Source organism: Anabrus simplex, chromosome 10 (genome assembly GCF_040414725.1).
Source record: "Anabrus simplex isolate iqAnaSimp1 chromosome 10, ASM4041472v1, whole genome shotgun sequence".
NCBI lineage: Eukaryota > Metazoa > Arthropoda > Insecta > Orthoptera > Tettigoniidae > Anabrus > Anabrus simplex.
In genome coordinates, this window is record NC_090274.1 from 127,157,799 (window position 1) to 127,175,851 (window position 18,053).

The 18,053-nt window shown below is 36.6% G+C and overlaps 1 protein-coding gene across 5 annotated transcripts in view; it reads left to right on the plus strand.

Moving 5' to 3' along the window:
* LOC136882374 (dynein light chain Tctex-type protein 2B) overlaps window positions 1-18,053 on the plus strand; it is a 165,615-nt gene that overhangs the window by 91,938 nt on the left and 55,624 nt on the right. For all 5 annotated transcript variants that reach the window (XM_067154993.2, XM_067154994.2, XM_067154997.2 and 2 more), the window contains exons 3-4: window positions 1,605-1,738; window positions 2,456-2,589. In XM_067154993.2, coding sequence (XP_067011094.1) covers window positions 1,605-1,738; window positions 2,456-2,589 — 268 coding nt within the window. The remainder of the gene's footprint in view (window positions 1-1,604; window positions 1,739-2,455; window positions 2,590-18,053) is intronic.

Sequence of the window (18,053 nt, forward strand, 5' to 3'; positions counted from 1 at the left end):
GTGCAAGTTATGCATTGTGTACATTCACTTGATGGGCTGGATGAAATGGGGAACCTGAAACTAATTATAAGTTTGCTGAAGACCACTTACATCTCTCATTTCAAACTGGGACATTTGAATTATGACAAATGATGATTGATGCCATTGTTGCAAGCAGTTCAGCAGAAACAAACCCATGTGATATGGTGCTTGAACTTTCAATGTAGATGATGAGGCAAAGTGTGGAAAGGCTGTTGCTCCTATGTTACAGGTGATAAATAACCTCCTCACCCCCCATTATGGTTTTAGTTTGACAAACTGGCATCTTATGGTGGCACAGGCACAGTCAGAGAAAACCAACATTCCTGCAAAAAATTAAGAGGTTTTAAAAAAGCTAAAAGGGGATCATATGATTTCACTTTCAACAATAACAGTGGAATGTTGGTATCTAGTTCGTGTCAGTATGCATTATAAGCTATAAATTTCATTTTTGTTCCATATTGAAGTGCAGTTATAAGAATAAATTGACAATGTGTAATGTAATATGTAAAGTAAATGATATTACATAATGTAATATGTAATATCATTTACTTGATATATTGTATTGAAAAAGTGGACCCTCTTGTCAATTTATTCTTATAAGAACAGTATGCATGGCGTGGAACTGCTAGACGTGGCAGTACAGAATACTTGGATTCTCCTGAGAGCCACTGACATTCCCCCTGTGGGTGGCGGTGGTAGAGTAATACCCACATATAAGAGGCAACTGAAAGGGCTCCCAGGGGCTCTTAACCTGGGAGCGTGGGTTAGCGACCACGGGGCCCTTAGCTGAGTACTGGCATTGTTTCCACCTACTTGTGTCAGGCTCCTCACTTTTATCTATCCTATCCGACCTCTCTTAGTCAACTCTTGTTCTTTTCTGACCCCAACACTATTAGGTTATGAGGGGTAGGCAGCCTTTCATTTTCATGACCTTCATGGCCCTTGTCTTTCATTGGCCAATACCTCCATTTTTCGAAGTGTCGGATCCCTTCCACTTTTTCTCTTTGATTAGTGTTTTATAGAAGATGGTTGCTTAATTGTACTTCCTCTTAAAACAATAATCACCACCACCACCTGACATTCCACTGCTGGACTTTCTAAGGCAGGTTGCTCAAACATACCATCTGTGTTACCAGAGTATCCTGAAAGGTTCGGGACATCCTTTTGCTTCGTAACCTTCTGGAAGTGTTGTTCACGATGTGAGGTTTACTATGTTGGACCTGTTCTAGAAATAAAAGTAGATGTGCTAAAGAATTCTGCACCAGCATAGAATGCACAGTGTGACATTGGATTGTGTGTGATGTGCTTTGCAGCTTATCATACCAGGTAGAATATAAGAAAAATAATCGGAAGACCATAAAAATGTCAATGTTTGAAAAATACAGAATAAAGTGCACTTGGGTCAATTGCCTTCAAAATCTGAGATTTGCATGACCATATGGTCACAGATCTGATGAGTTCACAATTATACTTTGTGTGTTTATGTTTGTTTTATGTTTCACCAGTTGTAAATAAACTAGAAAAGAATATTTCTTGAAAGGAAAATAATTCTGTCCCTAATGGGTTATGTCTTAATTTTTTAGATTCAGACCAGACAATGTCAAAGAAGTAATACACGATGTACTTCATGATGGGCTGCGTGGTAAAGTTTACAGCGAAGAATCAGCTGACGTATGGGCAAAATCAATTGCCGACAATTTAAGAAACAAAGTAAGAGGTAAAGTATATAAACATTATTTCTCCATTGATGGTACAGTTCGTTCAGTTTATTTGAAGCCTAATTTTCTTCTGCTATTTGTTGCTTGTGTTTTGTTACTGGAACTTTGTTCTGAAATTAACATGCCTTCATTAAAACCATGGTATTTAGGTAAACTTGCATAAATCTAATTTTACTTACTTAATATGGCAGGTAATGGCTTTTTGTGTACCTAACTCTTAGCACATTTCTTTCAGAAGATATAACTAGGTTAAAATTGTGCAAGCAATACGTTTGTATCAATTTGAGTAAAAAGACACAGACTTGCCATGGTCAGAATTGGTGTATGTTTTAGTGAATCACTTTACAGTTCGTATGTATTTTCACTCATTGCATAGAACTTAATATTTACTGTTAGTAAATATTTGCACCTATAAGTTTGTCAATTTGAGTAGACTCTAAACAATCTCAGGATCTCATTGAGAGCCACGTCCACATGTTTGGCATGAGATGACTGGTACAGTACCAAACTGGATATACAAACTCTGCAACAGTGTAATGTGGTGTTGTGGTGATAGTTTGTGGTTGACAACCCCATTTCCAGCCAGTTGTTGCAAGTGGGATCTTTCTGTTTACAGTTCAGGCAGAGTTTTGAAGCCATGATATTCAGCTCAGTAAGCAGGTGCCAACTTAAAACGTGTATTGGTATGAAGCTAAGAGAGTTATATTATCTTCCAGACATGGGCTATCCCCGATACAAACTCATTGTGCAGGTGGTGTTAGGAGAACAACAAGGAGCGGGGATTAAGATTGCTTCTCGATGTCTTTGGGATGCAGACTCTGATAACTATGCTAGTTACGTGTTCATGAATGTAAGTACTTTATCTTCACATAGTGAAATATTTATAATAAGAAGGTTTTATGTATTTTAAAAAAGTCTTGAAGCCTATTATTTTCACCCTCCATAATATCTCAGCTGAAGAGCCACTATATTACTCTCACCACTGAAATGTGCCTCATCAACACCTAAATGTTCTCCATTTTCTTCTATGCTGCCGTTGTAAATTAGTCCATAATTTCACAGTACTGTAATCTGGTCATTGACAAAGAAGAAGAATATAACCTCCGTTAAACATAAAACTCAAATTTATAAAACACTGTAACATACCTGAAAAAGGAAACAGTTTGTTAACAACAGAATGTCATGTTTTGTTCTATTAAAAATCTCCAGATTATATCAAATTACTTTTATATCATGCATCCTACATGAGCTCAGAATCAAGAAAGATGTCATTCACACCATTGCCCTCACAGCACCAAAGGGATCAGTCAGGATCATGAGACACCATCTTAACGCACTCTATTGCTGCAAATCAGAAATCTCTATGATTGTTCTATTTCACCTCAGTCATAACCGCCGTAGACTATCAATAAATAAACTTGGAACCTCGATTGTCCATTTTTGGAGGAACCCTGGGAAAAAATTTACAATATGGGGAAACAGAAAATCCGGAAATTTATTAAAACCATAAAAAGTTCGGCTAAATGGCACAGTAGTGAAATATGTGTATTGATTGTGATTATAATCTTACAAAAACTCATACACAAATTACACAAGTTAAAAATCTTGATACTTTAAATTCAGTTTTACCACGGAAATTACATCACATTCTTGTGAAAACTTCTTTCAGGACAGTATCTTTCATCAGCCAAGTTCTGTTGGTAAATTTGACCATAGTAGGTGCTGTTTATTTCTGTATTCATCATCATCATCATCAATGTCCCACTCAGTCACCCGGGTGTGGTTTATTCCTGTATTGACTTGTATAATTTCATTAAATCTATTAGAAATAGTATGCTGGTAAGATCCGCCCTGTCAATACTCTATGGGCCCGCTCCCGCCTAGTGGAATGGAATGGAATCGAACCGAACAGAATTTGTTTTTAACATGTGTTTAAATGGGAGATAGAGGTGGCGATCGCCACGAGTCAAACCGAATCGAACCAAACGGAACAGGATTCTCTGCCAAGAATATTTTTCGACTAGCGGAGCGGAATCGAACAGAATTATCAAGATTCTTGCAACTTCGTAGACGGTCGGGTCGAGATCTTTCGGACGACCATTTGGCGGCAAATGTATATCAACTTCAGCTATTTCTTGGATACAGTCGGGAAGGGAAAACTTACCAATTTAATTCAAAAATGTAATTTCCTCTACTACAAGACCCACAAGCATTACTACAACAACGTAAAAAGTAATGCCTGGGAGGAAATACGCAAAACCAAACTTACTAGAATATTCAATTTTGTGGTAGGTTACTGTAGTCCATATACAATTTATTTCATAATTTTTGTTGACTTCATCACAAAATCATGTTATGTTGGAGTCCACATACGTATATCAGTACGATAATTATTGACACCACATCTCATATGGGATCTATATTTACGTGAACTATTTCTAAGTGGCATTACCTAGGTTTCAAACTGTCGTAGACTATATGTGTTTCTAACAAATAGTAGGCTACTGTATACCTACTAAATTGCTCTGTTGTGGACAATAAATACACTTCACGGTCTTTAATTAATATTACAGAGAGTTGGCAGTGCGGTTAGGTTGGCGTAGGTATGAGTTTTCATTCGGGAGACAGTGGGTTCGAAACCGACTGTCGGCAGCCCTGAAGATGTTTTCCGTGGTTTCTCCATTTTCACACCAGGCAAATGCTCGGCCTGTACCTTAATTAACGCCACGATCCTAGCTCTTTCCTACCCCATCGTCGCTATAAGACCTATCTGTGCCGGTGCGATGTAAAGCAAATTGTAAAAAAATAATGTTGAGGCTACCTCAATTAATGATTTCATCCTGTCACAGGACACAATCTGCTGCATTAAAGTTTTTTTTAAGGATTACGGACTCCATTGCATCTGATGTAGCATTTCCTCCTGTAAAATTGAACTTTACTGTTAAATTCTACTATCTGAAATAGTTGTTGAAATTGCAATACAGTAACTCTGAAGTACCATCGAGACTTAGCTTCATCGCGCAATAAACATTCAAATAAGTTGGAATACTCTTCTTTCGGCTCTCTTGTTAATTTCACGCACCCAGAAACTTCTCCGATCTCTCGTAATTTTCTGCCTCCTCACATCTTCTATCAGACTGTCCATTGCAAGCCTGAAGTTTCCCGTAGAATCCAGTTTGATTCTGTTCCGCTAGATGTGAGCGGTCGAGTGGAAATTTCGACTGTTTGGTTCGATTCGATTCCACTAGGTGGGAGCGAGCCTTATAACTGACGGAATAGGGCACATTCTTGGGAAGTACAATATAATTCCAGTTTTCACCACAGACTGGAAGCTTAAATCCCTGTTTCGACAAGTCATAGAAAAACGACCTCTTGAAACACCTGGTGTCTATGAAGTTTTAAAGTATGGAATCACAAAAACAGACATTCAACTCGGAGCACCACTCAAACACAAACTTAGACAGGTTCATCAAGAAGAATTCCTGGTGGGCCCGCAAGAAGACAAATAGTTGAGATCTCGCGCTCTTTAATGGCCCTGAACTGTCATTGTAGTTCAGAGGCAGGTTTACCGGATTGTAGTTAAATGTCTTGATGGGTAGCAAGTTTGACAAGGTGGGTACAGCTATTCAGCCAGACACTTGAGCAATATTAGTAAGGCATTAGTGTCTGCACCCTCTGTCATAAGAGGCGAATAAAATTGGCTGCTAAGTTACTTGTGCCATTGTCCTAACTTTAATCTTTTCTATCTGACCTCCCTTGGTCAACTCTTGTACTCTTCCGACCCTAATAGTATTAGATTTAGGGAGCCTTTTATTTTACTCTCTTCGTGGCTTTCCCCGTTATTTCTCCGAAGGGTCACACCTCGTCCATTTTCTCTTCTGGTTAGTGTTAGAGGATGGTTGTACAGTTGTACTTCCTTTTAAAACAAATCAACACCACCACTCCTAGAAAGGAGGAGATTATGGCTTTAATGTTAGATTTGTCCAGGGAAACACCTAGGTACTTTTGAGTACATCTCTTTCTAAGCACAGCCGGCATTCATGTTCTTCATGTGAAATATACCCACTGTGGTATAGTGTGTTCATTGTCTAGCAAAGATCATAAACTGCATAACTACACGTTACCAAGCAAGTTGGCCATGTTGATATCACACCATCATCCATTAGAAGTAGAATTTAGGAAAAGCGCCAGAAGACCAGACTGCACACATGGTTTGCATCACTTTTCAAATGTTGTGTGAAGGGCACCACCATTGCTAGTCTGGTCATAGTGATAACTGCTAATAGTTTCACCAAGTCATTCACAATCACTTGCTAAATGGAGCTTCTTTACCCAGTGTTCTGCATACACACACAAGTAAGATGACAAGGAGAGTCTCCACTTCTTCATACACTATTCTTTTCACGTATCATATTTATTCACATTATGGATGCCACTAAAAATGAACACATCCCAGGTTTTTCCCGTTAAATTAAAAAAATCTTCACTTAATAAACATGTTACAAATAAAAAGTTTTTATATAATCCTCCTTTTCAATACAAAACAACCATCTATATCATCCAAATTAATTATATATCAAAAGCTCTTACATTCAGCAAATTGCAAATGTACAAATTTACTGTCATTCAAAACCGATTTATATTGATAATGTAATTATTAAAATATATTCCGACCTACAACATCTTAGTGACTCTGCTAATAAACACGGTTTATTAATAAGCCCAAATAAAACTCAAGTTATTATTATGGGTACCAGTAAAAACCTATATTCCCTCAAACAACGGGACATCTCTCCAATAATTTTAAACAAGAAAATCATAGCGTACTCGACTTCAGTGACTAACTTAGGAATTGTTATGACTGAGACCCTAAATTGGACTCAACAGGTGATAAGCTCATGTAATAAAGTACACAAATGCTTATATCCTCTGAAGCGATTCTGTAATGTAGTCTCGGTTCAACTTAATTCACTCTCTTATACTACCTATACTAGACTATTGTGACACTGTGTTGACTGAAATAACTTGCGACAGTAACAAGAAACTGCACCGGAGCCTGAACAGCTGCATAAGATATATATTTAATCTGCGATATGATGCTCATATATCACCTTATTATAAGGAACTGTCATGGCTTCGAGTGCACCAGCGCCGTGAATTTCACATGTTTATCACTTCTGCACAAAATACTTTCCACTAATACTCCCAACTATCCTTCTTCACCTTTTTCTTACCTCTCGTCCTATCATGACCACAATACGAGATCTGACTCTTCTCTTGCCATACGTGTAAACCGCTCCTTCATAATCTCTGTGTCCAGGTCGCAGAATTTGCTACCTGCTATCCCTCTCATCGCAAGTTTAAAGTGGCATGCCGAGTAGATCCCGCTGACTTGCTGGATAATTGTTGAATGAATGAATGAAACAATGAATGGGATGGATGAATGGATTACTGTAGTTATGTCATTTAAGTATATTTTACTTTGTGCATTTTAAAATTAAGGATTATATTATTATCATTATTAATATTATTGTTATTGCTATTTCATTTGTGTTATTTGTATTTGTAATTGCTGTATAAGTTATATATAATACTCCTTTTCAATACATAACAACCATCTATATCATCCAATTAATTATATATCAAAACCTCTTACATTCTGCAATGTGCAAGTGTACGCAGATGATGTACAAATTTACTGTCATTCAAAACCAAGTGATATTGATAGTCTTCTAGTGGTTAAATGTAAGAGAGGGCCTTGAGCCCTAACTTTGGCACCAATAAAGGCATTCTCTATCTATCTATCTATCTATCTATCTGTTTATTTATCTGTCTATATTAGATGGAACAATATCTGTACACGTTTCAGCCTATCTAAAGGCATGATTTTCAGAGCACTTCCTTTATCTCGTAAGAATTTTAGGAAAGAAATCAATTCCATTTATACAATACCTGAATGTAATGGTTTCAATAAAGGGTTTGTGAACAAAATTCTTAATAAATTTAGAAGTAAACCCAAGACCACCTTGGAAAAAGAACCTCCTAGAGAGAAGTTTACCACATTTACCTTCACTAATAATAATAATAATAATAATAATAATCATCATCATCATCATCATCATCAATGTCCCACTCGAGTTGTCTGGGTGTGGTTAACAATCCTACTCCACTCTTTTCTGTCCTTCCACTTTTCTTGCTCCATTACTTTCGCCACATCCAATCCAACTTCTCTAATGTCCTTCCAAATCTGATCCATCTACCTTCTTCTCTGTCTTCCAACTGGTCTCTTTCCCTTCTCTTTCTAATTTCCTTCTTGTTACCCGTTCCTTTTCCATTCTTTTTACATGTGCGAACCATCTCAGTCTTGTTTCCTGTATGTTCTGTACTAATGATTCTATATTTAGCTCTTCTCTGATTTTAATATTTTGGATTCTATCTCTTCTTGTCTTTTTAACAGATGTTCTTAAAAATGTATTTTCTTTTGCTAGTGACTTTACGTCGCACCGATACAGATAGGTCTTATGGCGATGATGGGATAGGAAAGGCCTAGGAATTGGAAGGAAGCCTTGGGGAAAGGGAGAAAAGAAAGTACAAAGGAGACTGGACGTTTGGAATGAAAATCTAAAGGAGTTTGGAATGGTAATTAGTAAAAAGAAAACTGTAGTCATGCACTGTGGGAAAGAGAAAACGAGAAGCCAAGTGAACATAGATGGAGAACAGTTAGAGAATATTAAACAGTTTACGTATCTGGGTAGCATTATTAATGGAAGTAATGAAATCAACCCTGAAATTAATAACAGACTAAGTAAAGGTACAACATTATCAAGTCAGAGAGCTTTTCTGAGATGACAAAGTACCCAAGAGAACAAAATTAACATATATAAACGCAGAGCCTGGGTCACGTGGAACCAATGCAAAAATGAGGCTAACTACCAGGCCTTTCTTACTCAAAGGAAAATAACTGCCAATATAGTACAACAGGCTAAGAGGAACCATAACAAGGCTCTAATACCACAGGCAGAAGAGGACTTAAGAGGCACAACTCAAGAGACCACATCATCTGCAAATACCAAAGCATTCACTTCATCACTACTGATACTCTGTTTTACACGTTTTATGATTTCATCCATCAATATAATAAACAATAATGGTGACAGTGCACTTCCTTGCTGGAGACCTTTTTTTTATATAAAATGTTTCAGAGTCACCACTCCCCACTTGTACACTGCTTTTACTCTCATAATACAACATTTTTATCTTGTTAATTAATTGTTCATTCTTTTTCCATAGGCATTCCCATCATATATGTTTTCTCTTAACTGTATCATAAGCTTTTTCCAAATCCAAAAATATGAAGATTTCCTTGTTCCTTTCCAGGTGTTTTTCCATTATCATTCGCACTGTAAATATGAAGTCTATTGTTGATCTATTCGGTCTATAGCCATATTGTTCTTCCTCTAACTGGGTTTCTATTATATCCCTCAGTCTTTTGTCTATGACTTTCCCCATTATTTTTAGCCCATGTGATAATAAGTTATACCTCTATAATTTTCACATTTCTTCCTATTTCCTTTTTTGAACAGTGGTACAATGCTTCCTTGTTGCCAATCTTCAGGTATCCTTTCATCCTTCCATATGGCATTGAGGGCTCGGTATAGCCACTGAAGTCCACTGCTTCCTGCTGCCTTAATCAGCATTGAATTTGTCTTTTCTACTTGCTTTAGCTTTACAAGATATAAGAATCATTCCGTATTGACGGTTTCCACTTTACAAAGGAAAAATTTAAGTGTATCCTCCTAATTTAGTACAAAACATAATTCCATCATTAGATGGAGCAATAAAATTCATACATGTTTCGACTCGTTTGAGCCATCTTCAGTGAAATGGGGAGGGAGGAGGAGGTTAAAGTAATCTACATAATACAACCTAAAAATGTGTTAAAAACATAATGAAGGAACAAATGAAAAACAAAAGAGACAGGCGGAAATAAAAACAATAACAATATACAGTATTTACATCACTACATGGAGCAATAAATAACTCGCTGAGACAAAAGGGTTAATTTTGTAACCTCCTAATAAGTAAGGTTACAAGTAATAGTTAATAATAATAATAATAATAATAATAATAATAATAATAATAATAATAATAATAATAATAATAATAATATTTGCTACCACTGTGCAAACACATCGTTACTCAGAAACACATTTTGACGCAAGGAGTGATAATAATAAATAGCACGAAATTAAAATCATAACAAACAGGTTAACAAACATGACGGCTAAGAAAGGACAGTGTGGAAGGTGGCTGGGAATCATATCCAGGCGGTGGAAGGTATTGGCATTACTGAAGAAGCAAGTCGGTGATGATTCAAAATTAATATACAGTTTACTTAAAATTAAATTGAAATGAAAGCTCAAATGATCCACAAAGGTACACCTTTTAAGAAACAGAAATAAACCCTAATTACAATGATTATCCAAAAGGTTCAAATTCAGTGATTCTAACATTTCACACATGGCGTAATGTTTAAATTACATAAAACTGTTAGAGGAATAAAATTAAGATAATACACTACGGTTAGAAGGCTATTAATTAAAAATACGGAAAATACATTTAAGATAATTATCCTAGTGCAGCGCACTTTTAGCAGCCAGCCTCCTCAAAAACACTTCTGAGGTAGGTGCCTGTCCTAAAAATGTATATATCTAGGATGATGCAGAACTAAGAGGCAGCCCCAAGGGGAAATTAATAGATTATAATTACATCGAAAGGCGTTGAACATAATTTACGAAAATAATAAAATGGGAACCGTCTCTTTACAAATGTGACGCGACTTACCGAAAAGGCTAAGTCATTTTAATTAAATTTGGAAGCTGAAGGAAAACACGGGTAAGCTCCGGCGAGAGAAATTAAATGAAACACTACATTTGAAAATGAATAGCTGAAAGGTGAAAAACAATGAAGTGCTTACCTGGTGGAGGGGCCAAGAAGACCCGTTACCTTCAAGGCAACCTTTCCCTTCACTGGTCAAACAGAAAAGACGCCTTGGAAGAGCAAGGCTCTAGCGAAAAGCTTCTCTCCGGAAATTAGGAAACCTATCATAATCTATTAGCTTCATTTCCGTATTGATTGCTGCTACAACATAAAATAATTTAGAAGCCTCCACCTTATCAATACAATATTTATTTACTATAAAGCAGTAAATTCAGTCAGTACTGGTTTCGACCCCTATGGGGTCATCCTCAGCTGACACACATTAAATTGGTTTCAAAAACATCATATGTAAAACATTACACCTTCATATAACTGACTCAATTAAACCAAACATTAAAAAGTTGCTTATTAAAATAGTAAATGGATCTTAATCTTTGGCTTGAAAAATACTTGTTATGTGAGGCATGTGACCTCATGTACCTAATCTATTGATCATCAAATTAAGTTTACACTTGTTTACACTAGTGTTTGTAAAATTGTTACATATTTACAGCATTATCGTCTTCAAGATATATATACATAAAAAGTTTTAGACCCGATGTAACAGGCCAGTTAAAAATAAATGAAATGGTAAAAATAAGTAAAATGAGTCCAATTTTTTTGTTCTGATTTGTACTGTTTGTTATTGCTGCATTGTACTTGTAAGGTAAGTACACGGTGTGTATATATGCTAAAGTTGAGGCTTATAGTTGTTTTCATTCGTTCCAATGTTCCTTAACAACTGCTAGTATGCAGGTGATGAAGTTATCTTGATATACAGATGTTGTTATGAAAGATTGCGTGTGCTGTTATTAAGTTAAATAGTGCCTATTATGAGCTGAATTTCATTTGATATGCCGTACATCTTGAAGTAAGGTTTAAATTATATAGATGTTAGTCAATGTACATTTGTTCTGGTGATAGCTTCTTTTATGTTGTAGAATATGATATCTGTAAGTAGAAATAATTTATATAAGAAACGGCGTGTAATAGGTTGTGGAAAGTGAGTTGTGTGTTAAAGTACTTATGTTGAGTGTTGGCAATGTGTGTGCTGCACGGCTGTACGTCGAGATCTGTTATGTGTTATTCTGGGGCTGTAGTTCGCGGCTGTGGAGGAGAGGTTCATTTGTATGTGTGAGTTGTTGTTTCTTAATTCTTTTCAAATAATAATTTTTTAGAAGGGGAATGACTGTATCAAAAAGAATGTTGGTATTTTCTGCGATTTCATTTAAGTTGAAATTTGGGTTGACGTATTGGTCTAAGTTTATGTAGAATTCTTCCAATATACTGAGCAAGGGGCTCTTAGGGTTGGTATTCAGAATTTGCATGTCATTGTTAATGTTTGTGAATCTATGTTTTTGGTCATTAATATGTTGTCCCATGGCTGAAAAATGTCTGTCTGTTTCTTATATAAATTATTTCTACTTACAGATATCATATTCTACAACATAAAAGAAGCTATCACCAGAACAAATGTACATTGACTAACATCGATATAATTTAAACCTTACTTCAAGATGTACGGCATATCAAATGAAATTCAGCTCATAATAGGCACTATTTAACTTAATAACGGCACACGCAATCTTTCATAACAACATCTGTATATCAAGATAACTTCATCACCTGCATACTAGCAGTTGTTAAGGAACATTGGAACGAATGAAAACAACTATAAGCCTGAACTTTAGCATACATACACACCGTGTACTTACCTTACAAGTACAATGCAGCAATAACAAACAGTACAAATCAGAACAAAAAAATTGGACCCATGTTACTTGTTTTTACCATTTCATTTATTTTTAACTGGCCTGTTACATCGGGTCTAAAACTTTTTATGTATATATATCTTGAAGACGATAATGCTGTAAATATGTAACAATTTTACAAACACTAGTGTAAACAAGTGTAAACTTAATTTGTTGTTCAATAGATTAGGTACATGAGGTCACATGCCTCACATAACAAGTATTTTTCAAGCCAAAGATTAAGATCCATTTACTATTTTAATAAGCAACTTTTTAATGTTTGGTTTAATTGAGTCAGTTATATATGACGATAAATGCTGTAAATATGTAACAATTTTACAAACACTAGTGTAAACAAGTGTAAACTTCATTTGATGTTTAATAGATTAGGTAGATGAGGTCATATGCCTCACATAACAAGTACTTTTCAAGCCAAAGAATAAGATCCGTTTACTATTTTAATAAGCAACTTTTTAAAGTTTGGTTTAATTGAGTCAGTTATGTGAAGGTGTAATGTTTTACATATGATGTTTTTGAAACCAATTTAATGTGTGTCAGCTGAGGATGACCCCATAGGGGTCGAAACCGGTACTGACTGAATTTACTGCTTTATAGTAAATAAATATTGTATTGATAAGGTGGAGGCTTCTAAATTATTTTATGTTGAATTAGGAAACCTTACAACAGCCAATGAGCGTCCGATCTTTTCCTTCACCTACCAGTCACATTTACGTTTATTTTCTTCAGTTAGAGCTCAGAAATGAGTGCTGACCAAGAACATTTGAGAAAAACCGAGAATTTACGAAATTGATGCAACTTTACGAAACCGGAAATATCCCACGCTGATCTGGCGCATGTACTGCAGGGTGTTTGCTTTAATCTTACCCACGACAAAGAAACAATCTTGAAGCCATACGAAAATCAAACAATTCCAAAATTCACATACTGAGGAGAGACAAAAACAAATGAATAAATACATTACATACCAAATTAACACAAACATATACAATTCCTCACTGTCTTCTAAGTTCAAGTAATCAAATCCAAGAAATCACTACAAATATAAAACATCATTGAATCCAAAAAAATGTGCTAAACCTAAAAAGAAAAGAAAATATAACAGATGGAAGCGAAACAATAAGGGCTAAAAGTGGGGTTGCGAACCTCTTAGACTAAACATTTTTTAGTTTGATAACAATTCAAAAACAGGATGAAATCGATGTGTTGAAAATTCAGGCTGACAGTCTGTCTTTCTAGAAACACCATCCCACGAATGGCTAGGAGGACACCGAAAATGCTTGAGAAACGAAGTTTGAGAGGAGACAACATGCCAGGTGAACTGTACGTAATAAGTTATGAAAAAAACGCCGATTAATTTAAAATTTTAGAATAGCAGCATTCTCAATTCAGTGGTCCTGTTCTCGAAGATTATTTCCAAAGTTAAACTTACGGTACTTAAAAGGTGGTTGTTCTCTCGAATCGGCCTGGCCTTCTCATAGTTAAAGGTCCCATTCGTACGATCGAGTCTATTGTTGGCTCAGCTGTGTTTGCGAGGATGGGAGGAGCGGAGGGGAAGGGGGTGTGCAGGGCTGGTGGGATGAGGATGGGGCGTGGGAAGTGGGGAGTGGTAGTGAGTTGGAGAGATGGAGGCGAGGTTTGTTTTTATTATAGAAGTTCTGACAAACATATGGGATGAATGTTTCAAGTAGAATGTTATATTTTTCATTGATTTTATTTAAATTGTGAGAGGGATTCATAAACTGATCTTAATCGATGTGGATGCTCTCGAGAACATTAGGTAAGGTGCCTTTTTTCTCATAATGCTTGATCTTTACTATTGATGTGTATTTGTTGCTGGATGCTTTATGATGTTCACTCATAGCTGAAAAACTATTATATTTGAGAGCGTCGCGATGTTCGGCGTATCTTATGACAAAATTGTGGCCTGTCTGACCTACATAGCTGGAATTAACCCCCCCCCCCCCTCATTTCACAGAAGATGGCTCAAATGAGTCGAAACATGTTTGAATTTTATTGCTCCATATAATGATGGAATTATGTTTTGTATTGAATTAGGAGGATACATTTAATTTTAACTTTGTAAAGTTGCTTTACCTTTGGTCATTGCTTTCACTACCATTTCAGGTTCCAACCATGCTATCGGGTTCTTTTCTTTTTCTCCATCTATTATTTCCATTTTGTTATCTCCTTCCTCCAAGCAGTTTTCAAAATATTTTGCTATCACCTTCTGAAGACCCTTTTCGTCATGTACTATTGATCAATCTTCTCTCTCTGATGCCTTGATTTTTCCTTGATTTATTCTTCTCAATTTTATTACTCTGTATAATAGTTTCTGATTTCCTCAACTATCTTGCTCAATTTTGTTGGTAAACTCTCCCCAACATTTCTCCTTTTCTTCCTTGATACTCCTCTTTACTTGTAGTTTCATTCTTTTGTATTCCACATGTAACCTTTCTATCTTATTCTCATTCCTCTGTTAGTTTTTTTGCTTTTCCTTATCCATTTCTTTCTTCACCTTGTTCCTTTCATTTATTTCTTTTTTTATTTTGTTTGTCCCTTAACCTTTGCTTTTGTTTTCCCGCATACCTCAATTGCTGCTTCCACAAATATCTGTCTTAAATTGACAAACTTCTTCTCCACTTCGTATTTCTGTGTTAGGCAACTTCCTTTTTATACAATCTTGGAATGCCATTCTTTTATCCTCCTCCAAGTCCCAAATCCTGATATTTTTGAGGATTTTTGCTGGTTTTAATTCCACAATTAATAATCTATGATCACCTTCCATACTTTCACTGGGGATTATCTTCTTATTCATGACATATCCTCCCCATTCTTGGTCTGTTGTTATAAAATCGATGAGTATTCCATGCTGTCCATCCCAACTATATCGGCTGATCTTATGGCTATTCCTCTTCATAAACAATGTGTTCTTTATTATCAGGCTACCGTATTTACTCGTGTATTAGACACCCTCACGTATTACCCTCTGGCTTTTCGAGGCAAAGAAAATGAAAAAATAAAATCTTGCATGTAAGACCTCCCAACGTAATTCATCAGAGATGCGGGTACAAGTCTTATTGCAGCTCTGATGACATCGCACAAATAGATGAATAGGCCTAGCTTCGTATCCAACCTGCACATTGCAAGCATGCATCAGTCATGCTATATGTCTGTGTTTTGTCGTTAATAATGTCTGCCAGTGTAATGGTTAGCACAATTAGTCGCTATTTTCTGGGGTCTGACTTTGATTCTCGGTACCGTACTGCCAGAGATTTACGAATGGCAAGAAGGTTGATATGCAGTAAAAGCGGTACATGTAACTTCCCTCCACTGGGGATGTGTCTAGAAAGATCTGTACCACCTCGGGATGAGAAAACGAGTGTACTTTAGTTGAGAAATATTCACGGTTGTTGCTATTTATACAGCAGGCGAGATCATTAACACTTTCAACACTACCATATTTTAACATGGATCCTGGCTGTGAACTGGGTCTTTTTGCTAATTTTTAACGCGTTATTATGGAACAGCGAAACATATTACATGCCTGATTTTTGTACCATATGAAGGTGTCAACCGTCCAAAATGAAGATGTTAATCAACAAGTGAATATCTGAAGTAATTTAATTATACTAGTCTTATGAAAAACATGAAAAAATAGTACAGAAATTTTTTTTACATTGATATACCAATAAGCTTGCTCAAACAATAAAAAATAATCATTTAATGCGACTACTTAGGCCACAAATAAACACAAATGCAATAGAATAAAATATTTACCTATTTAGGAATAGTTTGTTTTGGTATGGTAGTCCTGAAAACATTGGACTATACACAGTCCTACTTTGCACTCCTTGCACCACCATCTACTCTCTTTTCTGACGTGCTTACCACTTTCCTTCTTGCCTCTGTCTGAGCATAGCTTGCAATAACGAGTAGCTTTCACACATATGCAAAATTGTTGCAAAAAAACCAATAAATTTTATGAAGTTTTACTGCAGACCACCGGTGCCACATGGAATTTTCCTTCAGTTTGCCCTGACGTTTCATTGCTGCAATTGTCGTACCTGCATATCTGTTAGTTTCGGTTTTTATATTTTTGATCAAATCGTCACTAAAAAAATTACTGAGACAATCCATTTCATCACTCCCCGCGCAAAACTGATTAGAACCAGATACCGACTGGAAGACAGGTAGCTGTAGTTGGTCATCTGTTTCTGACAATTCATCATCAGTTTCAGATGATCTAGCAGATGTTCCCGGCACAGGTGAATCATCAGCCTGCGTCTCTTCGTCTGAACAAAAAAGATAAACCCAAATTTCTGTAGGCAAAGTATTTCTATCGTTTGTATTCGGAGTAAAATAATACAGCTAAACACTTACGTTCCAAAGTGACGTAATAAATACAAATCTTACCTGAACTATCGCTTGATACGTTATCCGGTTCGTAAGCAGGGTCGTCATCACTTTCATCCATCTCTGAACCCGCTTCTCCCGATAAAATATCACAATCATTGAGCCGGCGTGAAGACATGTTTACACAGAGTAACACAGCTGACAGCATGACAGATTTGGCGCGCGCAGCACACGGCACACCGAGTGCTTCGGTATAGGTCACGGCAAGGAGAAATACCCTGTTTATCGTTTCATTTCGAAATTCCCGAAAACTGCTGCATTCTAGTGGTCACTAGATGAACTATTACCTCCAACCAAGGGACGGGTACCGTACGTGATACGTGCAGCTGGATATAAACGCACGAGAAAATCACGCCCGTATCATATACGGGCGCCGTCCAGAAGCAGGAAAGCAGCGCGCCCGTATCCCGTACGGGCATAGTGCTGAAAGTGTTAACAAAGTGTTCGTTTAATATCTCGTAACTCGGACCAATATAGGTATATATTTGGAAAGAAGTAAGTTTAAAACATGATAAAAGTTATCCAATTGAAATTATTGTTTTACTCACCAACGTACCTAACAAATAATAATAATAATAATAAACTGGCAAGCTGAAAACCCTCACCAAAGCTCTTCACAAAAATCAGATATCCATAGTGGCCCTACAGGAAACAAGGTACCCAGATGAAGAGATTTTTTAATCTGAAGGCTACCGATTTTTCAAGAGCAAAGCGCAAAGAGGAATCCTCAATGGAGCTGTGATGCTTGGAACCGCGTTTGCTGTTAGAACCAAGATCCTTAAATCGGTTGCAAATTTCGAACCTGTGAATGACAGATTGTCTATACTCATAATTAAATGCGCGAACAAAAGTTACGCCCTAGTTAACGCACATGCTCCTACAAACGATAAGAACAAGTCTGATCCAGACGAAGTTGATAATTTCTGGGACCTACTGGATGAAAAATTGAACAAAATCCCCAAACACCATGTCAAGCTTCTTTTGGGTGACTTCAATGCCCAACTAGGTCGTGAGCAGAAGTACAAGAAAGTTATAGGAAATTACCCTGCTCACAAAAGAACCAATCCCAACGGCAAAAGACTGGTGACCATTTGCGAAAATCACAACCTGCAGGTCATGTCAACCCACTTTCGCCATCTACCCAGAAAGC